Consider the following 26968-nt stretch of genomic DNA (forward strand, 5'->3'; position numbering starts at 1 on the left):
AGCTCACCTATACTATTGTTTTCAGCCTTTAATCACGTTTTTTTTTTTTTTGTCATTTTTGCTTTTTTGAGGTGAAATTTTAGATGGGGAAATATCTCTTGTGTAACTTTTATATGGTAGTAATTATTTTATGTAACATATCTGTTAAAGTACATTTCTATAAGTAAAATTAGGCTATAATGATAAAAAAAAAGAAATATCCAAGTTGTATTGGAGTACAGAAGCAGATACAGCAGTAAAACATGCTTTGAGCCAATGCTGTGTCCAGACTGCAGGGGGCGCTACTGCATCTCAAACAGTGCTGTTGCCCCCGTTAAAAGAATATGAAGAAGCCAGAGTGAAACCTCTCGGTCCCCCCCTCTCCCGCCTGGATCCTGGATGCACCGAGCAGGTTGATTGACAAATAAATACTGTATTAATCCCACAACTAAAGAAACTGTTTACACAATGAGCGGGATACCAGGGACTGCTGTCGTCCAGGTCACCAACCTGTCCTCGGCTGTGAGCAGCGAGCAGATGCGGACTCTGTTCGGTTTCCTTGGAGACATCGAAGAACTGCGACTCTACCCGCCGGAGTAAGAGCGACGTGCCCCGGCATTACTAGCTAGGCAACGCCGCGGATATGCGGCCTTCCTGCGCGGTCCACATAAATACTCAAACTAAGAAGTCATGGGTAAAATAAATAACTAACCCGATTTTTTTTGCGATTTGTTTTTCCGTTCACAGCAATACCCCTCTGTCTTTCTCGTCCAAAGTGTGTTATATAAAGTACCGAGATCCATCCAGTGTTGGTGTGGCGCAGCATCTCACCAATACTGTTTTTATTGACAGAGCTTTGATAGTAGTGCCATGTGCGGAAGGTGAGTGCTGTTTCTCTCAAACACATCAAAAATGTAATGTCTGATTTGTGTCTGGCTATGGCCTCCTCCCCTTCAGTTCAGTCGCTTGGTGTTTTGGTTGAATTATAGGGTTTTATTTTTTTTATTCACATGGAAATTTGCCAAGTTTGCTCGTTGGCTAGCTCTGATTCTAATCATTTGTGTCTCAAATACCTGACACAGGTGACTGGTTGAATCATCTCATTTAAGCCACTAGCTAGTTTCTTATAGCACACATCTCAGGTTTTTGTTTGGTGTCACAAGGTGGATTCTACAGAAAATATTTACAGCTATGTTGAATGTTTGTTAAGGTGCAAGACATTGCAATACTTAGGGGTAACCTCACTGTAAACACTGTTTTCTCTCTAGCTTGTGTAGTTTCCATAACAAATGGCCATTAATGTTACATGTTTCACGCGAATTAAAAAATAAGTCCATGGCAACATAACTTAACCCCGTTTCTCTCTCTTTTATTTTGTTACTCATTTTCTTAAAACTCCCTCCCCTTTGGTGCCACTGTTGTTCCCTTGTGTACAGTCAAAAATGATATCACCTCTAACTTGATGCTTTTTGTCCACGTGACTTGGTGCTGGATGGCTACTGAGTTTATTAATTTGGTTTTGTATGTTTTTTCTGTGTGATTATGTGTGCATATCAGATGACTAGACTGGCCCAGCTGTTACACTACACTAGCCTGAGTCAGGCATTGTTTTCCAAGCCACTATCCCCGATCGGGCCAACGAAGCCTTCAAGGGGGAATGTGACCAGGAGAATAGCCCGCTGAACCTTCCAAGATGGACACCTTGTCTCTTTTTTATTTATTTTTCTTTTCTTTTGGTTTGTTTCCTTTCATACTTTCCCATGTTGTCCACTCTTTACTGTCTCTAGAAACAACAGTATTGCTATTCTCTAGCGTTGTGTTTATATTTGTTATTTTGGTTTGTTGTTTTGATTATTGTCCAAACCCCACCCCCTCTCTCTTTCTGCTACAGCTGCAGCTTGTGTGTGATTGAATTCTGTCCAGGTTGCTACGGCATACCGGTGGGATGTGTATCACACACGGGATGCTAGGAGGATCACTAACCCTTTACTCTCTTGTCTCCTACCCCCATTGATGTAGTGAGGGTTTATTGTAAAAGTGAGACTTAGTAAAAGAACACTTTTTCTCATTTGAAGATAGTCTTTTAAATTCTTTTTGCACTTGCAATAATTTAGTTTTTCCTGACATTACTGCACTCTAGTTTAGTACTTACAACAAAGACATTATCCCTTTAACGTAATTTTCTTTTAATTTGGAAATTCGTGACACATGCAATAATGTTTTGCGTCGTTATTTGTTGAAATTCCTAACACTAGGAAGGTTGTTGTGTTAGATGAATGGTTATTTATGCTCAGTGCCTCCAGCTACAATGAACTAAATTTGTAGTATTTTGTCTCTAGTCTTAATATAGCTCTTTTCTCCAGCAATAAAAGCAGCAAATTTTAATCCAGAGAATGGAATAAGCAAAATTCCTAATTCGTTGTTTTTATTATAGCTAAGTCTTGGCTAACATTTCCTACAGTTCTTAAAATTGTTGTTCTTTTCTGTATCTGATGTTCTGTGTGCTATTAGTGATGCAGCCATTGGGGTTGTCTTGTGTTGCACACCTTTCCAACACTGCGAAACGATCGCCCCACGGAAAAGCGCCCATGCTTGATATCGTATGGTTCATGACCAATATGTTTCCAGTACAGGTGACCCATGCATCAAAGTGTTGACTCATTCTCTGCATTGTTTTTTTTTTTTTTTTTTTCCTTTTGTGATCTGTGAAAAGAGACGAAGGACAAAATCAGTTTTCTTTTGTATGTGAAAAAAGTTAAGATTTTTCAATTGATTGAAAATAATAATTCAGATAGACTGAGAAGATAATAAAATAATAAAATCAACATAAGGATGCTCGATCTCCAGTATACCATGAGTAGACAGTAGAACACTTATAGACTGTATGGGGAGGTGTATGCTCTCTTTCTCTCTAGAATACAGTGGGCTAATTGTGCAGACATAGAGGAGACAGAGAGAAGCGCTCCTCTATTGCTTTCACTAATATCTGCTTCTGTTCTGCAGGGAAAATCCCAGAAGAAGCCAAGGCCTTGTCACTTTTGGCACCTGCCACCCCAGTACCCAGTCTGGTTCCTGGCGGGGGATTGCTGCCAATTCCTACTCCAGCTCCACTTCAGAATGTGAGCCATCCTGTTCTAGTGCTTTTCTAGTTCTTTTCTGCCAGTTTTGCGTGTAAGTCAAAAACATCTTGTATGAAAATGTTTCTGTCTGTGCTCTTTAAACATTCAGCTGAACCTTCCCATAATGAGTCGGATATCAACTGGTCTTGACCTTGCAGCATCAGTGCACTCGCAACCCCCACTCATGGGAAATGTGGATCCTTCAAAAGTTGATGAAATCAGGAGGACAGTCTATGTTGGCAATCTAAACTCACAGGTAACATGGTGTCAAATCTCCCTCTAGGCCTGTATTTACCAGTACACTTCAAAGAGCCCACTGACAACTGGAAATATTCTTCACTGAAAGTGACCAGTATCAACTCTTGTGCTTGTTACAGGACAGAACTATATAAATACTGTAAACTTCTTGTCATTAAAATGAGTTTGTGTCTTTGTGTCCTTCCACAGACCACCACTGCAGAGCAGCTGTTGGAGTTCTTCAAGCAGGTGGGAGATGTAAAGTTTGTGCGAATGGCTGGAGATGAGACTCAGCCGACACGTTTTGCCTTCGTAGAGTTTGTTGAGCAGGACTCCGTCGCCAGAGCCCTGACCTTAAATGGAGTCATGTTTGGAGACAGACCCCTGAAGTATGTATAACACAGTCAAATCCTACCGTGAGAGTTAATTTAGTCACAATAAGATTTGTTGCATGTCACGTTTCATGTACCTTTGAGAATATAACCTTTAGAGGTTTGTGTGAGTTGATTTTGTTTTATGTTTTTCAGGGTTAATCATTCAAATAATGCCATAGTGAAACCCCCAGAGCTGACGCCACAGGCTGCTGCTAAAGAGCTCGAAAATGTGATGAAGAGAGTGAGGGAGGCGCAGTCGACCATTGCTGCTGCCATAGAACCAGGTGCAACATAGTTCTCTGCTGCATATATTAGTGATTTAGTAATAAAGTTAAAAAAAAATCAGTTTCCTGGTCTGATACTGAGACTTTTTGTCTTGCTCTCACAGACCCAATGATCTGTTCCTCTAGCCGGTCTAGAATGTCACACCGGACATATTCGAGGTCGCAGTCCCGCTCGCACTCAAGCACACGACGGAAAAGATCCCATTCAAAACACAGGTATCCATCGAGTACTCAGGGTTTTAAGATTTCTCTCTTGACGCATTGATCATATGATTTGTCAAGGTCTGGTCAGTGACAGTTTTCCTCCTCGTGGAACAGACCATCACAGAGGTCATGGCCCCAGAATGACTCCCACAGTTCCCGAAGCAGCCACCGGAGGCACTCTCGCTCCAGAGACAGGAAAAACAGTCGAAGTTGCTCAAGGTATTTTGGGATGTGAAACACCATTTGCTCTTGCCAATTAGTGTAACATTCAGTATTGCTGAAGTAATTAAAGTAGTCAGACTATATGAAATGTAAATCTACTGTAGTACTCCTCTGTTATCCTGCTCTTGGCAGCAGGGGTCCACCCTCAGTCTACTTCAAAAAATGTGCTCAATCCATGTAATGTGCTATCAGGGGCCACAGGAGGAGCAGTAAGGATCAATCCAGGAGCCCTTGGAGAAAAGCAAGATCACCTTCTCTAAAGAGGTAAAACCATCACAACATATTCACATTACGAATTATTTTGGAAATTGCTAAGTTCCCCCTCTTTACAACTATTGTTGCTTTATTTTCTTTGGCATCTTTCAGAAGTAAAAAAGACAAGAGGAGGGAGCGCAGCAAGGACAGAAAGGAGCGCTCTACGTCAAGGAAGAGGAGCCGCAAGGACGAGGACAAGATGAAGCGCAGGGCCAAGACAGTGAAGGTAATAAAGCTTGCACTTGTAGAAACCTAATTAATCAATTAAATGTTGTTAAAAGTTTCACTAAGAATTCCTGCTCCTGCTTTGTCTATTGTTGCTTCAGAAATGGACAAACTCAATTCAAAATGACACATAATAATTTTGAGCAACTGACAGGTCAGGACATAAATTAGATGTGACTAGATACTTAAACCCTAATTCATTCTCATATTATGGGTGAAAGGTTGTAGCCTGCAAGTAACCACAGTTGATTCAGATATGTTATTTATAACATATATGTTAAAAATGTTATTGGTGTGAGAAGCACAGTGGATAAGTGGTTAGTGCTGTTGCCTCACATCAAGAAGGTTCCAGGTTCAAAACCCATCAGGGGCTTTTCTGTGTGGAGTTTGCATGTTCTCCCTGTGCTTGTGTGGGTTTTCTCCAGGTACTCTGGTTTCCTCCCACAGTCCAAAAACATGTATGTCAGGTTGATTGGTGACTCTAAATTGCCCATAGGAGTGAGTGTGAGTGTGTGAGGTTGTTTGTCTCTATGTGGCCCTGTGATGGACTGGTGACCTGTCCAGGGTGGACCCCTGCCTTTCACCCAAAGAGAGCTGGGATAGGCTCCAGCAGATCCCTGTGGCCCTGGTTAGGACTAAGGGGGTATAGATGATGGATGGATGTTCTTGGTGTTTTATTCAAAAATATATGTTGTCAGGGCTGAGTTTTATATGCAGTCTGCTAGTAGTTAATCCTCAAGGGGAATGTATGATTTAAATGAAGAGCTGCTGGTTACTGTGGCTTCACTGAAGTTCAAAGAATTAGAAACTTTCAGCTTGTCAATGTAAGTTATTCCTTTTTACTGTGCTATTCTTGTATAAAACAACCAAATATGAGATTAGACATAACTGCTAAATGGACTTTTATTAATAACTGTGTGAAATGGGTTTCTTTTAAATTTTATCCTCTGTATCCAAAAATAAGGCTGATTCAGCAGAAGAAACTGTAATCACCAGTTTGCTCTATGTCTGTACATTTCCGCTTTCCTGTGAACATTAACCTACCTAGCAAGGTTTACTGTACAGCTCGCACAAACATGATAAACAGATAAAAGATGACACATTTTAGATTTTCCACACTTGATACCAATCAGAACAGTTTGTGTTGATGCAAAATGTTTTTTATCTGTTTGAAATGATACTCCACCCAAAATCATTTTTCAGACAGGCACACACCCACTGAAGACTTTATGTATCTCCCTGTAAAACAGCAGCTGTAGCTGAAAACAAAATATTTGACTGTCTCAAACTCTAATCTTACCTAAAGTCTGGCTAAATCACTCATTTCAGATGGAAAGGGACTATAACAGAGAAGACAAGGAAGACTATGAAAGTGATAGAGAGGACTCAGCCACACCCAATGAGGACATGGCATCATCACCCTTTGTCCAGCACAATGGCAACTACCAGACTCACATTGAGGAGAACACATATATGGGCACAGACAGCACTGAGTGAGTGTTGTAACACTATGGAGGCTAATCCTGTTCTGATCCCCAACATTGTGTGAATATACCTACGTAACCACAGGACAACCTCCTTTACAGCAGTGTGTTTTCCCCATCCTTATCTCAGATTGCACACTGTACTTTTTAAAATTTCCCTCTGATAAAGTTGGTTTTTGGCCAAGATTCAGTAGTTTAGCTCATTTACATTTGTCCCACTGAGAAGAGCGAGTGAGCGCTCAGTATATCAGAGATGGACGTAAAAAAAATTAGAGTAGAAATGTGAAGACCTCAACGAGCTGCTCACTTTTCTCTTACTGCAGAGTCAACCACGCCTCTCAACTCATTTCCCCAGCAGCTGGATTTTAACAGCATGTCTGTCCCCGTCATAGACCAAAATGTTTCTCTCCATTCCTACAGTGACTCTAAACTCCAGGACTGGGCGATACGGAAAGAAATCTTACCACCATCTTTTTTTATATATCAGTCAATATCGATATATATTTCACAATATAAACCAAATCACTAATTCAGTCAAACTTAAAGGTTCCTATTGACTAAGTGACGTGTAAAGATATGAGGTTAATTTTAATGAATTAATTTAATCGAACATTGCAAACTGTACATTATACAACTGTGTTTCAAATAAATAAAATAGTTACATATAATTAACTAAAATCTTTAATCTGAACAGCCTTTAGTGTTACAGGAAAACACACTGAATTTTGGTCAACTCCAGCTAAAGAAAGATAATTTTATTTCTCATATTGTGGATCTACAGCTAAAATATTAAAGCTTTCACATTTTCTCTGGTCACTTCCAAATAAACGAACTAGGTCTGTTGTGCAGTAAGTGTCATAAGGGACCACCGACACTTGCTTGGGTCTGGGACTGTAAAGTCTCTAAAGGAAGGCACTGCGTTAAGTGGTAAAAAGGTTAGTGGTATTAGCTGTGTTTAGTGGAACATTTGTATATTCTTGTCAAATATACGTCTATGTTTTGCAGTGCATCCTACTCTGCTCGCTGTCAGACTTGAAATATCTTAAATATGTCCACACTCCTAGAGCCCTCAGACCCTTGCTCTCAACAATGTCCTCTGAGCCCTGGGCTGTGTCTGTTTGGGTGTTGTCGTTAACACTGACACTTGTTGTTGTCAGCGTTTTCTGTTCTGTTCATCTTCTCTGTAATCTGGCTCCCACTGCCGATGTACTGGCTTTACACAGCGACAACAGCCCAAACATTAGCATGTGAGCTGACCTGCTCTAACGCTCTTCAAGCCTCATGATTGGTTCAGCTCAGCGCTATTTTTATCATCTTTGGCCGATCGTGTTTTCTGTCAATGAGTCGGTCGTGGTAACTGTAAAGATGTGCTGAACTTGTGCTCAGTCTTATATTCCTGCTGTGTGATTGGCTGGAAGACCACAGCAAATAAATGCAAAAAAAAAATGAGCCAACTCTTAATCTTCTCACAGTGCAACATAAAATTCGGTATTTGGCACAGCCCTACCAGCTGTCCTTTTATTCCTAAGATTATCAGTATTGTTGTCATACTGGAGTAAGTTGTTGTCAGCAACACGCTGCATTAACTGTAACATTTTTTATATCTGATGTTGCCCTTCATTTATTTATGAGGTGTCTGATGTTTTTCTCTGAGAGATTTTAAATGTTTTTTTTTTTTTATTGCTGCACATGTTTGTGGTGTGTGAAAGTCACTGGAAAAGGATGGTTCCAAAATGAGTCAGGGATAATTCAAATGAGAAAAGGAGGGCGACTGTCTGATGCTGAACAGTGATAAAATGTTATCTGCTCTATACGTGTGCAAATGCAGGCACCTACGAGCACAGAGAACACGACAAAACCAAAGAGGTCTTTAGCTCGTACCTGATCTGGACTGCAACACATGTAAAGCTTTGCACACTCCCCTAGGCAGCATTTAATACAAAGTATTGACAATTGTTGGACATTTATAAATCATAGTGATACTGTATTATTCTGTAAGGTCAGCCTGCATCTGGTTCTGTCTGTTGATGGTAACTGATTTGACTTTCCATGGTATCAGTAAATTACGAACACACAATTTAATTTTAGGGATGTTATTTTCTGTTCTTAGTGGCTGGGATGCCCCTAAATGAATCATCAGTTTCTCATAAGGCCTTTCATGTATCATAGCTCTACCTTTGAGGGAGAAGTGATGCCCTAACGTGCGTAATCATTTATGCTGCATTTGTCATTGGATTAACACCAAATACTTAGTGCAGTATAATAATGATTATTGTATTGTTAGTTTTTTAGAATTAGCACTCCCAAAAAAAAAACAAAAGCTTGTAATTGATGAACCAGGAAGGACCTCTCAAAATAATGTTCTTTAAATCTTGGCTCATATATCGTTTATTGTTTGACATCACATGGGGTAAAAATAAATAGGCGTCTGGCTGCTTCAGGTCTACTGAGGACTGTTTTTCTTCCTGTTCTGCTGTGTGGTTGTGACAGTAACTTCTCATATTCAGTTTGTGTGTTTACTGAACCGAACTTTACTGCGTCACTGTACATTTCTCATGTACCTTCATCACAGAATCAAACAGATGAAAGAATATAAGGGCCCTTCTGTCTCTCAGGAGTGACAGCAGGTGTTTCTGTAGATGCTGAAATGCTCATTTGCCCTTTGTGTGTTAAAGGTAAATGTGAGCTGCAAGATTTGTCAGGTGCCCTTTATTCCCTGTTTTCTACCAGTTCCCTCCATCTGCAGAATGTACGGTGTGGATTTTATGTCTTGAAGTGCTGTACCTATGAGAATACAGATATACTGTTTGTATGGTCCTGTCACTGCCATATTACAAAAAGGATCAATTTCTTTTTTTGGTCAACATGAATGCATTGCTTTATTTGGGTTTATATGTGCTTGATTTTTTTTTTTTGATTTTTTTTTTTTTTTTTAATGTTCCTGATTTGAACTATTTGCTGTTTTAATATCTACAGTTTAAGTCTATACTGTAACATGACGGTGATATGCAGAATGTCTGTCAGCTCGTCTTTCTTGAGAAATGAGAAATGTGAAGTTGACAGCAGCAGCCTAGACACATATATATATAGATATATATATCTATATAGCTATATAGATATATATATCTATATAGCTATATATATGTCAGAAGTCGACAAACTGCAAGCACAGACTGGTCAAAAAGTGCCTACACTTAGATTGTACAGGATATTCTAATCAAATATGGAGACTTATTGATAGATGCAACATGAGTTTATTATTGTTGATGTTAAAGCTAATGATATAATAAAGTATTGTCTTTAGTGATTAATAGCAGAGTAGGCTTAACATACGTAGGACTCGTGTGGATTTTACTTGTAATATTAATTTCTGTCAGCCAATGTTGGGTAATATGTCAGATGCCACAGATTGAGATCTTTTATTATTATTATTTTTTATTTCATGAACAAAAGGTTGTTATATTGTGAAAACTGACAGGAGCCTTTATGACTGTCCTCACCAAATTCCACTTTTATGGCTTTTATGTTTTTGCTGTTTTTGTTTTTTTTTTTTTTTTATGTATAAGGTTTTGGTTTGAAGTGGTGAACTCCTGATAATGTAGTAAAAAGCATTTCAACACAACATCTTGTGAAGATTTTTAATTTTTACATTTGTGTATCTGCCATGTGCACTACATTCTGTGGAAACATGTTTCATAGTTCTTATTTAGAGCCTGGAGGTGTGTTTGTGATCCTCCTGCTGTGAGAAAAGACTTATTGACTCGACCCGCTGATGTGGAACAAATATTAAACTGTCATCTTTGTGTTTATCAGGTCACTTTTGCTGGAAACTAGGGCTGTTTTCATCATGAAGAAATCTCTTTAATAAATGGAAATGATATAGTTTGTACAGAAATCAGCAGAGATGATGTGCATCAGTAGTGCAGATATACTGGTATAGGTTATATTGTTGAGAGGTAGTGAGGGAGGAAACCTTTGGGAACTTATAGCTAGCCTTCTGTTTTTATAAATATAGTATGTTTTTACCCTGTTTCCTCAAGAGTGTCTTAACACTAAGTTCACATGAACATGGATTAAAATACTGTATTTCAGGTTTTACCAAATAATTCCACTCTGACTGACATAAAGATCTTACTTGATTTAAGTCCTTCAGGTACTGATCCTGTGTCCCTGGCGCTTTATGCTCTGCAGTCCAGTTTCGAGCTCTTTTCACAAAACTTTGAGCATATCCTCACTGTCTGAGATTGGACTGGTACTAAATTGTCCCACATAGTCCAGTTCTGACTTGGCCACAGTCAGGTCTGTAGCCTGAGTAACTGTATTGGCTGGGATGACCTGTGATATGCCCTGGTGAAACATTTCCATTGTTGTATAGTCAGTTGAGAAAGCAAGTGGAGGGTTCTTTTGTTGTATGTTTGGGCAGGTGTCTGTGCTGTCATCAGGTAGGATATCTGAAGCTGCATCCTCTGGCTCGCCTTGGCTCCAGTCACAGGTCATGTCAGGTGCGTAGCTCTCATCCTCCGAGGCGTTGAGCAGCTGTAGTGTTGATGGTAGGGTGCCAGCAGGGGTCGCAGCTTCTTTCTCAACGATCTGAAGGCTGTTTGTGTCCCATTCTTCCACCTTCAGAGTGTTGATGGACTCTAGGAGCTCCTGAGTATTTGGAAAAACAGCATCTTCACAACTCCACAAACTTACACACCATGTTAAAATCTGGTTGTCATGTGCTTATTGTTGGGCTCCCTCAGGCTTTATTTTCTTTGTCTGGCTGCAGACATGAGGTTAAGTTTGGTTTCCACAAACCAATGAATGTTAAAATGAAAACTGGTGCTATACTTACCAGCTCACAGGGTCCTTCTATTTTCTGCATTGTGTAGCTTTTTCCAGGGTGAGGAATGCTTGGCCAGACAATGACTTTTGTTCTAGATGGAATCAAGTACAGTCGAGCTGAGTTTAGTAGAGTTGAGTTTAACGTGTTGTACGTGTCAGATAGTGACTGATGTATTGTACCTTTTTATTACGGAAGGTCCAAATATCAACAAAGTCACCACAACAGCCAAGATTATGACGACACCACTTACATTTATATTAAAATACTCTGTGGAAATAAAACATGCACATTTAGTAAAACGTTTTCTTTTAAAAAGGCTAATAGGCTGTTGCTTCGTACAACCTTGATCTGTTTTGAAGAAGCTTGGTGCACTTCGTACTCCGGCTCCTGCCTCGGTGAAGCCTGATATCTGGACCTGGTATGCTGTGCCACTTGTTAGATCCCCAAGTTCACAGTAGTTTGACAGAGGATCCACTGTAACATCTGCCAGCAAAGACAGTTTTCAGCATATTCCAAAAGCACCTCAGGTCCATCAGCGTTACAGGTACAGTTTCAATCGATTTCACTATTTATATGCTACATAACACTAATTCTACAACAGCCTGGTGGTCGGCATGGAAGGGTTATTAGTTATTTGTACGGTTGAAGCTGAAGATTTGTGTTTGTGGATTAGTCAAAAAGTGGAACAACTGTTGAATGTAGATGATGCTTACTCTTCTCTGTACCCCAGTTGAACTCACGGTAGTGGATTGTGTAACCCAGCAGGAAACCCCTAATGTCTTCCTCTGGGATGGACAACCACTGCAGCACCACCGACTTCTGTGTTACGTTGTAGCTGCTGATGTTTGTCGGAGCACTGACGGGAGCTTTGGGAGCAGCGTATCAAGAAGTCAGACTATTTCCTTATGACAAAGAACATTACTGATATTAGATATCTTTATCCTTGTCGGCTTACTCCCTTCGATGAAGTAGAACTGCGTACTCCCATAGGTGCTCTCGCTGTTGTTGATATGCTTCATGTTGCAGGGGGGCTTTTTGGGTCGTGCGTGCAGAGTGATGCTGTATCTGCTGTAAGGCTCCAGAGCTTCTGTTTATTAAGAACAGGAGGCAGGGAACTGAATGCATTTGATCACATCGCATCAATCTACACACTAGAAATTATTCACAATCAGTGTTTGCAGTGGAAAATAGTGTTTTTAGAAATGTACTGCTGAACTATCTTGGTTTTATCAATGTAAGATGGAAACGTTGTCTGAAAACCCCCTTTTTTTTCTCACTTTAATCAAAGTGGTTATGTTGATTAGATCTAACCACATGTGATACTCGGGATGTGAAGTCTGGTCTCTGCACTTTTTATAGAAAAATTGCCACAGAACAAAGCTGCAATCTCAGTTTCTACCTTTACTTTCCAATCAAAACTAGTAGCATGAAAAGTGAATTTCTAGGAAACATAGCTGCCCAAAACATGTACACGCACCTGGTAAAGACGATAAAGTCCTGTAGTTTGCATTCTCATGGAAGGACATGTGCAATGTTTTATGCCCACTTCTCCTCCACTCCACAGAAAAGCAGACAAAGGTCTTGCTGAGCTCATTTTTCCAATAGATACTAAAGGACATGTTGTTGTGAACTGTTACATTCAGCTTCCCAAGTCCAACATCTGTGGATTCAAAGGTGTGATAATCCTTAATGTGATCTTATATGTGTGTGGGTTATACCACATACCCAAGTGTTTACTCACCGGGCATGTCTTGTTTTTGTGGTATTGTCCGGCTGACAGCTGGTGAAATGCTGACATTGTTGACAGCACTGACGTTGAGATAATAAGCTGAGTAGGACAGAACCAGTGTGAGTTGAGGCTGAGTGATGTACATCCGCTCAGACGAATCCTCCTCTGACTCTTTGCCTATGGTCACGTAGTAGCCGTCAAGCTGCTGGTGGGCAGAAAACTAACAAACAAGACGGCACTTTATTAAAACGTCACGCAGACGATACAGTGTCTGCTATTTCCCTGATTGAAGTATTGAGGAGGGAGGGGAGGAGGGTTTTAATGACCTTCCAGCTTAGAGTAAGAAGCCGACGGCCGTTCTCCATTGCAGTATCTTCAAACTTGACAATGACGGGTTGAGCCGTCAGCTCTGACAGTGAAATTATTGACAATATTAATATTTATTGTTAATAAACTTCAGCTTCTTTTTCATCTGTTCACAATCAAAGTGGAGTGGAAACAACATTTTCACATTTTTGGTACCTGCATGTTCATCTTCTCACAGTTAATAGTACGGACAGTAAGTGTTTGGTCGTAGTACTGCAGTATATTTAGTCTAAACCGACGAAGTAGAAGGCAAACTGACCTGATGGGATGGTGTAGGTCTCACTCCATGGGCACTGGGTGCACTTATCATTAGCGACACACTGTATCTGAACAACGTAGACCAGGGAAGAGTTCAGATTCTCCACTGTACACCTGTTTTCATTTTGGGATCGCACCAGTGACTGTGAACAACATTCAAATGAAGAATTATCCAAAACCAATTGGGTCCTTATGTTAATGTAATGAAGTGATTCACCAAATAGTATGTGGATTAAAAAAGTACACACTCATGTGACTGACAACTATAACTGTTATGGTCATCTGTCAAGTTTACAATATATCCCCCAGAGGTGGGAAGTAACGAAGTACAAATACTTCATTACTGTACTTAAGTAGATTTTCAGGTATCTGTACTTTGAGTATTTATTTTTCTGCTGACTTTTTACTTTTCCTCCCTGCATTTAAATACAAATATCTGTCCTTTCTACTCCCTTACATTATCAAAGCTCGTTACTTTTTCATCCTTCCTGATGACGACGTGACGTAAAAGACGTAACTAACTAGAGAGAGAAATCCAGCGAGTGTACAGGTTATGATGGGGAGAGAACTCGCAGTGCGACGTGGAGGAAGGAAGTGATCCGGGGAATGTTGCTGAGTCCGACAACGATGCAGCAGATTGGGAAAAGCAAGGCGTTCCCCATCCATGGCCGTGTTTAAAAGAACTGTTTGATGTTGTTGGCTCCAAGAACGACTCATGGGGACTCCATTGTGTTTGGTTCCCTGTACCAGCACTGTGCAGGATGTTAATAAAAGAATTTCCTGTTTGTGCTGGAATTTTTTAGTTTTGTGGAGATATTGAAAGATGTGCTGTCTATTATTGACGGCAAAAAGCATTTTTACTTTTTCTTTTCTTTTACTTCAGTACATTTCAGACCCTGTACTTTCCTACTGTTACTTGAGTAAAGGAGCTGAGTCAGTACTTCTACTTTTACCAGAGTCTTCTTTCACAGAATGTATGTATGTTTGCCTCCTCTGATAGGCCCTGATGTTGATCAGTCTTGTGACTTGCAGACTTTTTGTATGACCAGGTGTGTAACACTCACCCTGTTCCATGACAGGCTGCTCAGTGCTCTATATCTCACAGAGTATAACGTGACGACAGGCATGTCCTCCTTTTCCCAGCTCACGTTCAAATCTAGTTTTCCAGAGTTGCGAGTGACGGACAGTTTATGTGGAGGACCACATCGCACTGAAATATAAAAAGAAAATAACCTGCATTTATTAGAAATTTAGAGCAAAAACTCAAAAGAAATGTGGAAAATGTTTTTGTGGACTTACACAGGTTCTTTGGCAAAGCGCTGAAAACAGCTTTTGTGCAGTTTATTGTGTCAGTGTTTTCATAAACCTCAGCAGTCAGGTTGTAATTTTCATGTAAATTGATCACTTTAGAGAGTCCAGGCAAGTTTATATATGCTCTGCACTTTTTTTCTCTAGAAATACATTGAAAAATTAGATATTTTAATGTTCCAGTGTTTTAATTTTCAGAAAGAAACTTGACACTACTTACTTCTGTTTTATGAGCAGTGTGTATGTCCTTTCTTGTGCGTGATTACCAGGCTTCCACACACACAGTTTAGTGCCACGGTTATTGTATTTACCAAAACAGTCTAAATCATGGACTCCGTCTGGAAGAGAGGCAGCAAAAAGAACTTTTTCCTCATCTCTAATTTGACTTTACAGCCGATGATTCAACTTACAATGACTCAGATGTATTTTCATTACCTGGGTGAACCCTACAGTGCTGCAGTGAAGTGATGCTCCTGCAAGACACTGGAAAATAGTATGAATATCGTGTGAAACCAGCTCTGCATTCTCAGGTGTTTTTTTAACACGTCCCTTTGTTCAATGCTTTATCTCACGGTGGAAGAAAACAACTTTAAGTGTTAGAACACTTTTTATCTTACGGCGGACGATTGGTTTAATAAGATCTCATGACTCATTTGTTATTAGGCTGTTGTTTGAGTTTGTAATGCTGTTAATGCAGGAAATAATAAGAAATGGTGAAATTAAGAAAACGTTAGTATTTGAGTAGCAGCATATTGTTTGATGATAAAGCCACATGAAAAGCCCACAGTACCTGGAGATGGTACTCTATCCGCAGTACCTGGAGATGCTTGAACACAGGTGGAGAAGGTGATGTAGTAAGCAAGAATCAGACCTTGATGTGAACAACGGGAGGTAGTTAAAGATATAGATTAAAGAATAACATTTGCAAAAATCAAAATGTGTAGACCACTTACCGAGGACGAGGTAACATGACTGGCTGGTGCTGCAATAACATTTTGAATCTAAAAATTTAAGGTGAAATCCACAACCAACCATGTTGCCCTGGTACTAAAAACAAAAAAAAACCGGGTCTGAGCAATGTCACAGCCGCAGCCTGCTGCTCTTCAGCGTCATGATGCACACGCAGCCTGCTCCCCTGAGAGTGAACTGGAAGGAAATGTTCAGAGTTGTGCTATAAGTATGGGGGGGCGTGGACAAAGACTGACTGTGGGGCGCCTGCTGTTTGCAGAAAAACTGTCTTCTTTGTACTTCTTCTTTCCACAAATAGAGCTGCATAAAGTAGCACCCTCTCTCTGATGTGCCAAGGGTACATTACAAACCATGAGAGCAGGCTGTAAAGTAATACAGTTCATGATCATTTGACTGAGAGACGTTGCTGAAAGAGTCTTCAGAGATTCACTCTGACTCAAAGAATGAAAACAAATGACTTTCTGCTTCCTGAATTTAGGAACTCGTCACAGGTGTTTTGCTTTCAAAGAATCCTGACCATCATGATTGTTTAAAAGCAGAGGAGAGTTGCTGTTGTCGGTTTCTGTAAGTGAATGAACTAGAAAGGAGTGGAACCTGTGTACTGGGTTTTCCTTTGTGGCAGGAGCTCTTCTCCAGTATACTGCAGAACATATTTCCAGTAGGTGCTATATGAATCATTTACCCGTCTTTCAGAAAAGTTAAATAAAGTCCGACACACTGAAGCCAAAGATCCGCTACATGTTTTAAGACAATTAAAATACTCTGATCTGAATAAAAACTTGTGTGAGATAAAACATAAGTTACTTATTACTTAAATTTTTTTTTTCTTTTCCTCTATCTAAATCCATGCACTCTGAATATTCTTCATTCCAGTCATTTTGCATTATGAGAGTCAGACAAGTGAAGTATCAATAAGTAAAACACATTCATCAGTTAAGGGGGTTGTCCAAGTCACACATGTACGTTTGAAATCATCCCACACAGATTTGAACATAAGATTGTTACATCGGTGCTGACTCAAAGAACCAGTGTGCTTTCCAGTGTGTGGAAAGACTTGGTGTTTTCATCCCTCCTCACTCCTCAAATTTGAAACCCGAGCATGAAAATTGTTGACTTAAAGTTAAAAGCGGTGTTTTGCATCAGTATAAGGTTTGACCTGCACCGTGCAGAATGATGTTTTCACATTCTTCTGCAAAGGGAGTAAAGTTTCTCTACACGTGTTGACCCTTTGAAAGTTAATCGTGGTCTAATGTGCAACTTGTCCGTCTCATGAACTTCTCATTAAACTATTTAAGTGAAAAGTATTTGTATAGTCATAGATTCTTGATTTTCAGTGGCGTATTTTTAGGAAACAGGCGTGTTAGAACCAAAAGTTAACATGTTTGTTTTGGTCAAATTAGCAACGTCGCATGGTTACGGATTTCTTATGGTTATGGTTTGTGTAATGTTAGCAGTAACCAGCTGAGGGTAGCTTCAGATGCGAGGCTGTGAGTCTTGTCACGAGTCTCATTAGAGACTATTGGCTGTAAAAAAACCAGTCAGAGTCTCTTTAATCATTTAGATTTAGCTGCTGTCTAGGAATCTTAAGAATGATCACGTGTTGCCTGTTTTACATCTAATGCTGCTGAATTTAATAGATGCAGTTAATAGTTGTTTTTGAGGAAGTAGGTGCCCTGCAGTCATATATGGCTGCTTTTATTTTTAATATTCCAGGCCATACAAACTGACCCTTGGTTAAATGGTTGGCTGTCATTCTCATGGACAGTCTGCAGTGACATGGGGATAAATGCACCTGTGTAAGTGTAAAGGAAGTGTAAAGAAGTGACATCAGAGTCAGGATAAGTATTTACAAGTGCCCGTTATGTGTAGTGACATGTATTTTAGGAAGTATAAAAGAGGCATGTATGTTTTTTGCTGCACGTTCTTCCTTTAGTGCTGCACAGTAAACAGGAAATTTACTTCACACCTCGCTGACGTTGGTTAAGAGGCCTAAAGAAGGTTATTAATCTTTATCATGATCTCGATCTTAACACTGAGTTTCATCTTTGTGAACCATCTGCCTGTGTTTTCTGCTCAGTATACAGCAGTTTAAGAGGGCAACGGATTTAGACATTCAGTGCTGGAGGTATTCGGGGTCTTAACATTAGGAAGGAGGTCTCGTGTTTCAATAAAAACAATGTTTAAAATTAGAAAATAACATTAAAGATCCTTGCTACAGGAAGCTGATTTCCGCTAAACTAGTAAAGCCAGCCTACTCATGTTTTTCTCACACGTAAATTTCCCCACCTTAACTCTTATCATCCCTAAGATCAGCGGCTTACATCAATTGAAAAAAATATGTGGGTTCCTTGCGGTGCTCTGCTTTGATCCGAATCCTTTAGTGTTCACAGTGTTTTATTCACTGCCCCCCCACTGAGCACAGTATTTAGTAATCATTGCTGCAGTAAAGTAATATTAAGACTGTACTTTGTGTTTTACTCTAACATGCTGTACCTGATTCATAAAACATTCTGTATTGGAAAAGTGTCCATCCAATAAAATACCATTATGAACCTGAGAAAGATGTTCAAAGAAATTCAAAGAAATTTGTCAGTGGCACATAAATAGTTAAATAGATTTAGTGCCCAAATACATGATATACATGAGGTTTTTATTAAAAACATTTTTTTGGTTTTGTTTTTAATTTGGTGAAATACAAGAAGACCACTGCACAAACATTATTTTAGTTATAAACTGACACTGTTTAGGGTTGGGTGTCAGAAACAGTTTGCTGGTATTTTTAATGGCAATATGAGTGTGAGTAGCTCATGAGTTAAGTTAGTCCCTATAACTCCAGCAAACAGTTCCCTCCAGTGGAGAGTTTGTGTCGACAGATCTGGATGGAAAACAACAACACTCAGGTTCAACGGCAGCAAAGTTTTTTTCTGTCTTGTGTTTTAAGTTTACCCCTCAGATTGGCAAAGACACTTTCATAAGTTAATAAGTTAAGACCCAGTGGTGCTTATCTGAAGTCAACGGCTGTTTTTCTTTGACTAGTTCTTTTCGGGGATCATTTTTATTTTTCTTCAGAGTGCGGAAAAGAAGTGAAGAGACGTGTGCAAGCAGGTTGGAACGGGTGGAGGAAAGTGTCAGGTGTGATATGTGACAAAAGAGTGTCAGCAAGAATGAAAGGAAAGGTGGACAAGACAGTGGTGAGACCAGCAATGTTGTCTGGTTTAGAGACAGTGGCACTGAGACAAAGACAGGAGGCAGAGCTGGAGGTAGCAGAGCTGAAGATGTTGAGGTTCTCTCTGGGAGTGACGAGGATGGATAGGATCAGGAATGAGGACATCAGAGGGACAGCTCGTGTTAGATGGTTTGGAGAAAAAGCCAGGGAAGCCAGATTGAGATGGTTTGGACATGTTCAGAGGAGGGACAGTGAATACATTGGTAAAAGGATGCTGAGGTTAGAGCTGCCAGGAAGGAGGCCTAGAGGAAGACCAAAGAGGAGGTTCTTGGATGTAGTGAAGGAGGACATGAGGATAGTTGGTGTGGGTGAGGAGGATACAGAGGATAGGGTTAAATGGAGGCAGATGATTGGCTGTGGAGACCCCTGAAGGGAGCAGCCCAAAGGAAAAGAAAGATTTTTATTTTTCTTCAGTATCCTCTGTTTTTCATTTTCTGTTTTCCTTTGCTAATTTAATTTGCAATGTGGCACCGTCAAGGTACGAGACCGGCCAAGTAACATTTGCACCGAGCAAATACAAAGTCACCCGAAGGCTTGAAAGCAAGTTCATGAGAACGGAGTGAGTCATGCAGCCTGGGCCATAAATAATGATGACAACATGCCCCACAGTTACAGGTGTTACAGTTTTTAAATACAAGTTTGATTCAGCAGCTGAATGTCCTAATGTTTATTCTCAAAGCGTTTTGTTTTGGGTACAGTTTTAAGATACAAAGGAAACTGACTTTAAACAAGAACAACTGCAAAGCAATTTGCCTTTTGTGTTATAAATCTCATGCAATGACCCTAATGTGTTTGGAAACAGATCTACTTAGGAAGATGATGTCAGGGACAATACGCCTGACACGGCTGAGGCTGTGCGTTGGGAACGGCAAACACAGATTTGCACCGGATCTGACTCACTGTCAAGACTTTCTCTGTCAGATTGTCAACACTAAACCAAGAGCTTGCTGGGTAAAATGAAAGCTGTACTGTTGACTGGAAATTTGTTCTGGACAAATATGGCTCAGACTCAATTTCTGTGCATGTGTAGTGTGGGATATGCAAGTATATATACACAAACTGTGTATATATACTTGTGTATATACTTGTGTGTGTGTGTGTGTGTTTTTTCTGGGTGTAGCAGGTCACATCAGACACACATCAGGGTGTAGTCCTGTACTAACAAGGATGGTAATACTGCATTTACTTGAAGTCTTGGATCCTCCGTGACTAAACTGTGCAAAGTTTTGTTATGATGACTCCAGTATTTCATGTATTTGTGTTTTTATGGTGTGAATTAGCTCAGAAAAGAGGATCAGTTTAACATAAATGTTGATATTTGTGCTAGGGGGCCCTCTAGTGGGCCCTCTGTGTACCTAAATGATATTAGTGTGGTTCAGCTGATACACAGAAGACACATGAATCAAGGGTCTTACCCACAAAACACAATAAAGTTAAGACAATTAATTTCTTAGAAGATAAAACGCAGTAATCTGAAGGTGTGCTGGAAAGTACAGACATGTTAATGTCAGTGATTAATATTCTGGGAAATGTCTAAGGTGAAATTCTCATCTGTTAATGTTTGTGAGCGTCCTGTAAGAAGATAAACCAGCCCAGGAAAAGGTGCGATGAGTTTTAGGTTTTAGTTTGTACTGCAGTTGGATTTGTACTGCAGCAGATCTGTGTATCTACTGTATGTTACCGTGAAGTGAGTAATTCTGCAAGAGTACTTTTACTTTTGGTACTTTAAGAACAATCTGTTGCTGATCAGTGTTTTACTTCTACTCTGTTGTATTTGTAGTTTTTTTGGGAAAATACTACAAACTACAGAAGGTGCACCGAGTGACTTTGGCTTGGCACGGATCTGATTGGTCCGCCCTCGCACCTTGTGGGCGGGCTTTATTTTGGGCACCAGGCTCAGTTGCGTCTTATTGGGGCGGTGAGCGCGTGGACCGCCGCTGTTTGGAGAGTCATGAGCGATAAAACACACAGGAGAGGCAGGTTTTCACTGCGGTGACCTGAGCCTCAGCTGCAGCCTGCACAGTCAACAGGCTCAGTAAATATTTGAATCCGACTTTCAGCGACGTCGTGACTTTGTTTTCACTCGGTCCAGCCTCGTCCGGACTCGGCGCTCAGCGGGGATGAAGGCAGGCTCGCGCACAGGTGCGCTGCAGGTTAATTAACACCCATGGTTGTGTTTTAACGGAGCTGGCTTTGTGTAGAGCTTGGTGATATTATTTGACCCGATGGAGCAGAAACAGGTTTTGGCGTCGTCAGGGTCACGAACAGGGTCGGTACTGGGCAGCGGAGTCTGTGTGGATCCAGGTCCCAGTCACCAGTCGGACTCTGGAAGTGGGAACGAGGTGGAGGAGGACAGAAAACCAGAGACACCAGAGGAGGAAGACTGCGAAGAAGACGAAAAGGTAAACACACAAAGCACTTGAACCAAATCCAGGTGACTTGACCCGGTGAAGGTGATTCTTGGATAAAAGTTTTCAGTTGTATCTGGGTCCACTTCCTTTAAAGGCAAAACATTTCTGCAGACTGTAAACAAAACCCTGTGTTAGAATATTTGTACACAAACACCTGAGCCTGCTTGGTGCCGGAGCTCAGTCTAATTCCTGCTTCTCTGCTTCACTTTCTCTTTGAACCATGATGAGTCCTGTCTCCTTCAGGCTTTAGCTGGATGTAGGTCATGCAGCTTAGTCATTTGATTGTCTAACTTCAGCCCATGTTTATTGTCTTTACATGTGATTCATGGGAAAAATTCTTGCTCAAAAACATCTGGATGAAAAAGTATTTTTGCACAAAGATGTTTCACACAAATTGCTCCTCAGTCCAAACCTTAAATTTGACTCAACCCTTTGCTTAAAACAGAGATCAGAACCTTTATGGTGCAACACACTGAGTTTATATTCGCCCAGATGTTTAGAGTAAGTTGCACATGTTGTATTTTAGTGTTTATCTGAGTGACTTGACTCTAGTCATGATTTTAGAGGAGAGAGTGGAGTTGGCTCAGGAAACAGATGTGGAAAATGAGGAAGACAAATTTCATGTGTCAGCCCTTCAATATATGGAACACGTTATGTGGGTGTTTCTGCAGACTGGTCTGACTGGCTTGGATGTGCACAATGCAGCCTTATGTGTGCAAGGGTGTGTGTAAGATTACACGCATAAACCTCTTTGAAATGCCTAATGTCATGCGCCGTGACTTCAGGCTGTGGGTGTGTCTGGCTCCTGTCCCTCATCATGTCCAGTGTAACAGTAGGAGAATACAGGAAAATGTGTTAATCCACAAAGTCTAATTATTCCTCAGAGTCAGCAAAACAATAAAAGGGTAATTTGTCATTTTTTACCCTTTTTGCACTTTTTATCTCTTAAAATACGTCAGGGCCCATATTGGAAACTGCTAGAAACTCAAACCAAAAACACAATATAACTAATTTCATTAATAGGCCTTGGCTTGTTTTTCTGGGCAGCTCCATGCCTGAGGGGGTGTCATGTTTGCACACTGTGGTTCTTAACTAATTTAGCTTGGCTGCAGAACAGTTTGTCGCATTAGCCTCATAAGTGTCGACATGTCACGGACGAGGGGCGGGGACCGGTGGTGGCATTTTTGAAGGGAGCAGTTTCGTTCTTCCGTCCCAGCACTAGTTCTTCAGAAATGATAGCAAATGTAATCAGACTTTAACAGCAAGTCTGCCCTGAATTTGAAGCAGCACATGACCTCTTCTCCTAATCCCTTTGAAATGTCACTTTGCAGCTCATGTAAAGCTGCTGGCCTCCATTACGCTGGTCACTGAAGAGATGTAATTTCACCTGTTTTACTGAAGTAAACAGAGATCGCAAATAGACAAAGTAGGTCAGATGTCCTGTCGGTGTGCGGTGGTTTTACTGCAGGGTTAATCGGGGACCCTGGCCTTTGACTCGTGGTATGCTGCTGTGTAGTTAAAGAGGGAAAGTTTCCTGAGAGCTTGCATGATCTCACCTCTTCATACTGACTGGCTCAGTTACCACTCTGCACTCTTAGAGTAGCTGAGTGTTTTCAGGAGTGAGATACTTGTTACTGTGGTGCTTCATTGTGTTTTCAAAATATATTGACTCACACCATCCCTACTAAAGAATACAGTCATTGTTTTAAGCAAAGTGTTTAAAGCCGCTATAATTTACATCCAGTCTGAAGACTGTACCAAATAATAGTGTGAAGATGATGATGATGATGATGATGATGATGATGATGATGCACCGTGATGAACTTAGAGAATTATAAGGTTCAGGTTTACAGAAGTTTCAGCTCATTGTTTTTGTTTATGGTTTTGGTTCAGTCTCACCACTGTGTTCAGCCACAGACGGCAGACACAGTTGGTGGATTTAATGCAGCATTTAGCAGCTGAAGGACCAGATATGTGTTTCTCTCAGGAGTTTACTGAGCTCAGAAGTAAAGCTAAGGGTGTCCAGACGCACAGCTCCAAATGAATTGTGATTTTGCACCGTAAATATAAATAAGCAACAGCTTTGCTTCCAAAACCTCCTTTCAGTGACGGTGGATTTCTAACACTTTACATCCATTCATCATTATCTATCAGCCAACAAGCAGCCGCTCTCAACTGGTAGATTCAAGGCCATGTTTGCTCATGCATGTGTATTACCCTGAATGATTCACAGTCATTGGAGCAGTCAAATCATATACAACAGGACTGCACAAGCCAAATTACTTCCCTAAAGTAATGTCAGTAATAATAGAGGGCTGTAAAAAAGCAAACAACCCTCATATTGTGTGTGTGTGTGTGTGTGTGTGTGTGTGTGTGTGTGTGTGTGTGTGTGTGTGTGTGTGTGTGTGTGTGTGTGTGTGTGTGTGTGTGAGGGTGTGTGTGTGTGTGTGTGTGTGTGTGTGTGTGTGTGTGTGTGTGTGTGTGTGTGTGAGAAACATCTCTCTCTCAGCAATTCCCACCAGAGCAGTGTGGTTTAGACAAAGTGGTGCGCTCCTCTGCACTGAGTAATGACTTTGTTCAAGTGGGCACAAACTGTGTGACGCTGGGCGCTCTGCTCTGTATTACCTGGAGGATTGAAGCATCTAGAAAGCTTTGTTGAAATGATAGACAGGACACTCATTTATCTCAGGAAAGACATGTTCATTTGATCTGACTGTGTTTAGCACATAAGAGCTGCCTCTGGAGAGATCTTTGTTTTATTATGAAATAAATGGAGGCTGGCAGAAGCTCAGGTACATGCTACATGCTGCACTGGATTAAATGTGAGGGCAATTTGAAGATGTGACTTGATCATTGTTTTACTATTTCTGATGTACTAGGACCAAAATGATTCAATGATTCTTTTTGTAGAGTCATTTCAGTGGCAGCAGCTTATGGTTAAACGCTCACATCCAGTTCTTACACACATGTAAGTGTAGTGTTTGGTACACTGATGTTGTCTTCTCCAAGGCTTCATGATCTACTGTGGCTTGGTCTGAATCTCATGTGCTTCGTGGGTTTCGGACTGAAGTGTCTCCCAAATTAATAAATGTCTGTGTTTGGGACAGAATTTCAACCAGGGTCGTTGTTACGGTGCAAAATGTGTCACTGTGTCTGTTCATATATGTGTGTAAGGTCGGTGCAGTGTGTTTTATCATGGACACATACAGTAACAGTGACTATTCCCTAGATTATTATTAATAAATATCTTGTTAAAGAAGCGTTCCACCAATTTTGCACGTAAGGTTTAGATTACTAGTCATGAGGATTAGAATCATTTTAAAATCTCTGTTTCCTAGTTATTTGAAAGTGCAATACCAAATGAGTTGAATGTCCATTTTAACGTCAGACTGAACGTTGTTCCCAGGTTTAGGGTCATATGTGACCATGGGTCTAAAATGCTGACACTGTTAGTGTTTAAGAAATTTCATAGATCTGCTCATTTTTGTCGACGTGTTAGTTCCTGTTCTCAGCTGTGCTGTGCTTCAAGTAAACACATGCGTATCAGTTTAAATTGTACAGTTTGTGTTGGCGAGACCTTGTGCTGTTTATGATGCATGCGAACGAGAGGCTGATGATATATTATAATACGACCATAATGTTTGTAATATTTTTGGCACAAGAACAGATAAAATTTTATAGCCTATGTCATATGGTTAGAATTAGCTGTTGGGCGTGATGTGTTCAATACCAAATAAGAAATCGGTGACTCATCTGAGACTCAGTAACATCAATTCTCGTTTATGGTTGTCATGTCACGACTTTGTCATGCGTTGTTCCTCGTTTTAAACAACCAGGTCAAGACACACAGTCTTTGGTTGTATTTCATTTTGGCCTGTTGGAAGGGCAGCTGCCATACATTGTTGCTTATATATCAGTAGTTGCTTCTTTTTGACAATGTTTAACTTTCTCTCTGTGCAGTGGTTCAGACCTTGTTTTGTGCCCCTAAATAAACAGGCGGTTATTTAAGCAGACAGCCGTCAGCGTGATTAGAGGTACATCCAGTGTCGCTGAATGCTTTGAGGCTAAGAGGATTAACACAATCTGGTTAACACTCTTCACTCTCACAGTAGACTTCGTCTTTCCTGGATCCATCTTTGACTTTTGGCTCTGGTCTCTTGTGTCCAGGCACATTTAGGTTTAATCAACAGTGTCTGTGATGACTGAACATTTGGAGTCATTCAGGAGCTTCAGTGTGTTGGTACCTCAACAAAATGTCTCTTGGTTGGAGTTTAACTGTAGTTCATTGTACGTCATCGGAGGGAAGCAAGGTGAGAGACTCAGTTACTGCTGATTGGCTTAGGACATAGGGAACATCTGAAGTTCTTGTAATGTATATATTCTTTTAATATATTCTAGTGTTTACAGTATTTGGACTGACGTAATGACGACACTCTTAAATTCTGGAACAGATTAGCTCGTGGTGGACGAAGTGGTGTGATTGTTTACGTGCTAAAGATAGTGAATCCAAACAGGGTTAATTGTAAGAAAAAGGACAGAACCACAGTATTTTCCAACTTTAGATCATGTCAACACAGGAAACTGAATTCCCCTGTGAGAGCACATAGTTCAAAATACTGAAGCGTATCGAATGAGGGGACAGTGTGTCAGTATGAGGAGGAAAATAAAGAACATTAAGAACAATGTACACTGGGCGAGTAAAATGTGGGAGGTTTTCATCATAGTTTTGCCTTTTTTCTTTTTGGAGCGTTAGATTTTGAAGTGTTCTGTTTTCTTCACGAGTAAGCACAGAAACCCTCGGTGCAGAACGAATGGGAAGAGGTTCAGGCCGACTGGAATTCGGCGAGAGTTGAAGAAGACAGATGTTGGGTGACAAGGTCAGCCAGAACATAGTTTGCTGTACGGTTGACCCTGAGGAAAAGCACAGTGAACAAGGTCTTTTTCTCAAGAGTTCATTGAGTACTGTCCACAAAGATGTAAGAACCGAATGAAATGACTGTCACATTATTTAATCATGTACATGTTTGTTTCAGGAGTCCTGTAGCATTTACAGCAATACTTAGATTTTTTTCTTTACCCAAGGGACAGTTTGCTTAACTCCTCCTCCCGACAGTGACTGTGCAGTGAAGTCAGATAGATAGAAAACCAAGTGTCTGTGTATAAAATGGGCTCATATTCAAACAGCTGTGCTTAGATTAGCTAATGATAGAGGGATGGAGAGTTTCTCTCTGTGGACCCATGAAGCATCAGTAACACCAGGTCTTTTGCTTTGCTGCATAAATGAATTTGAACCAGTTTGTTTATGTGAATTAGCAAGAACCACTTTTGATGGGCGCTGCTAATATTCTAAGGAAACTCAGAGCAAGAAAAGTGACGTTCAGGTATTTCGAATTATTTGTTAGACTCTTAGTTTGAAAATTGGAAAATAGTTCAGCATATGCTGCAATGAACAAAAGCAAAAGAATTGAATGGTCTGGTTGGTTGATGGCA

At 40.5% G+C, this 26968-nt stretch overlaps 3 protein-coding genes across 11 annotated transcripts in view; 2 read left to right on the plus strand and 1 right to left on the minus strand.

The window, feature by feature from the left end:
• The first annotated feature begins 318 nt into the window (after nucleotides 1-318).
• On the plus strand, nucleotides 319-8746 carry srek1 (splicing regulatory glutamine/lysine-rich protein 1). 4 transcript variants are annotated; one of them, XM_026296764.1, is made up of 12 exons: nucleotides 726-860; nucleotides 1537-2016; nucleotides 2491-2612; nucleotides 2983-3098; nucleotides 3208-3354; nucleotides 3546-3724; nucleotides 3863-3993; nucleotides 4098-4209; nucleotides 4312-4416; nucleotides 4612-4683; nucleotides 4786-4900; nucleotides 6229-8746. In XM_026296764.1, the coding sequence occupies exons 3-12, from the start codon at nucleotides 2582-2584 to the stop codon at nucleotides 6394-6396; spliced, it is 1176 nt and encodes a 391-aa protein (XP_026152549.1). In that variant the 5' UTR covers nucleotides 726-860; nucleotides 1537-2016; nucleotides 2491-2581; the 3' UTR covers nucleotides 6397-8746. The 4 variants fall into 4 exon arrangements, with proteins under 4 accessions (XP_026152548.1, XP_026152549.1, XP_026152550.1 ...); XM_026296765.1 differs by having other exon boundaries at nucleotides 1537-1715; nucleotides 1871-2612; XM_026296766.1 differs by having other exon boundaries at nucleotides 1537-1715.
• A 1261-nt stretch (nucleotides 8747-10007) lies between these two features.
• Nucleotides 10008-16002, minus strand: LOC113124228 (protein sidekick-1). Of its 2 annotated transcripts, none has more exons than XM_026296762.1 (16): nucleotides 15826-16002; nucleotides 15663-15698; nucleotides 15308-15355; nucleotides 15093-15210; nucleotides 14864-15015; nucleotides 14629-14774; nucleotides 13566-13707; nucleotides 13267-13349; nucleotides 12953-13160; nucleotides 12689-12871; nucleotides 12167-12298; nucleotides 11925-12077; nucleotides 11554-11694; nucleotides 11391-11478; nucleotides 11221-11302; nucleotides 10008-11033 (listed from the first exon to the last, which is right to left on the minus strand). In XM_026296762.1, the coding sequence occupies exons 1-16, from the start codon at nucleotides 15905-15907 to the stop codon at nucleotides 10593-10595; spliced, it is 2235 nt and encodes a 744-aa protein (XP_026152547.1). In that variant the 5' UTR covers nucleotides 15908-16002; the 3' UTR covers nucleotides 10008-10592. The 2 variants fall into 2 exon arrangements, with proteins under 2 accessions (XP_026152547.1, XP_026152546.1); XM_026296761.1 differs by having other exon boundaries at nucleotides 15663-15743.
• A 4983-nt stretch (nucleotides 16003-20985) lies between these two features.
• mast4 (microtubule associated serine/threonine kinase family member 4) overlaps nucleotides 20986-26968 on the plus strand; it is a 70712-nt gene continuing 64729 nt past the window's right edge. For 3 of the 5 annotated variants that reach the window (XM_026296843.1, XM_026296846.1, XM_026296844.1), the window contains exon 1: nucleotides 20986-21469. In XM_026296843.1, coding sequence (XP_026152628.1) covers nucleotides 21293-21469 — 177 coding nt within the window. In that variant the 5' untranslated portion in view covers nucleotides 20986-21292. Of the gene's footprint in view, nucleotides 21470-26320; nucleotides 26455-26806; nucleotides 26860-26968 lie in introns of those variants that run through there. The other 2 variants (XM_026296845.1, XM_026296848.1) reach the window with 2 other exon arrangements.

This window comes from Mastacembelus armatus, chromosome 12 (genome assembly GCF_900324485.2).
Source record: "Mastacembelus armatus chromosome 12, fMasArm1.2, whole genome shotgun sequence".
Classification (NCBI taxonomy): domain Eukaryota; kingdom Metazoa; phylum Chordata; class Actinopteri; order Synbranchiformes; family Mastacembelidae; genus Mastacembelus; species Mastacembelus armatus.

What these genes read in the sequence shown, in the direction of transcription:
- srek1 (XM_026296763.1), top strand. Translation starts at nt 448, where the DNA reads ATGAGCGGGATACCAGGGACTGCTGTCGTCCAGGTCACCAACCTGTCC. An exon ending in CTGCGACTCTACCCGCCGGA is followed by an intron (nt 576 to 726) that starts GTAAGAGCGACG and finishes TTCCGTTCACAG; the next exon opens with CAATACCCCTCTGTCTTTCT. An exon ending in AGATCCCATTCAAAACACAG is followed by an intron (nt 4,210 to 4,311) that starts GTATCCATCGAG and finishes CTCGTGGAACAG; the next exon opens with ACCATCACAGAGGTCATGGC.
- LOC113124228 (XM_026296761.1), bottom strand. Translation starts at nt 15,907, where the DNA reads ATGGTTGGTTGTGGATTTCACCTTAAATTTTTAGATTCAAAATGTTAT. An exon ending in CGCTTTGCCAAAGAACCTGT is followed by an intron (nt 14,775 to 14,863) that starts GTAAGTCCACAA and finishes TTTATATTTCAG; the next exon opens with TGCGATGTGGTCCTCCACAT. An exon ending in TTCTTACTCTAAGCTGGAAG is followed by an intron (nt 13,161 to 13,266) that starts GTCATTAAAACC and finishes CTTGTTTGTTAG; the next exon opens with TTTTCTGCCCACCAGCAGCT.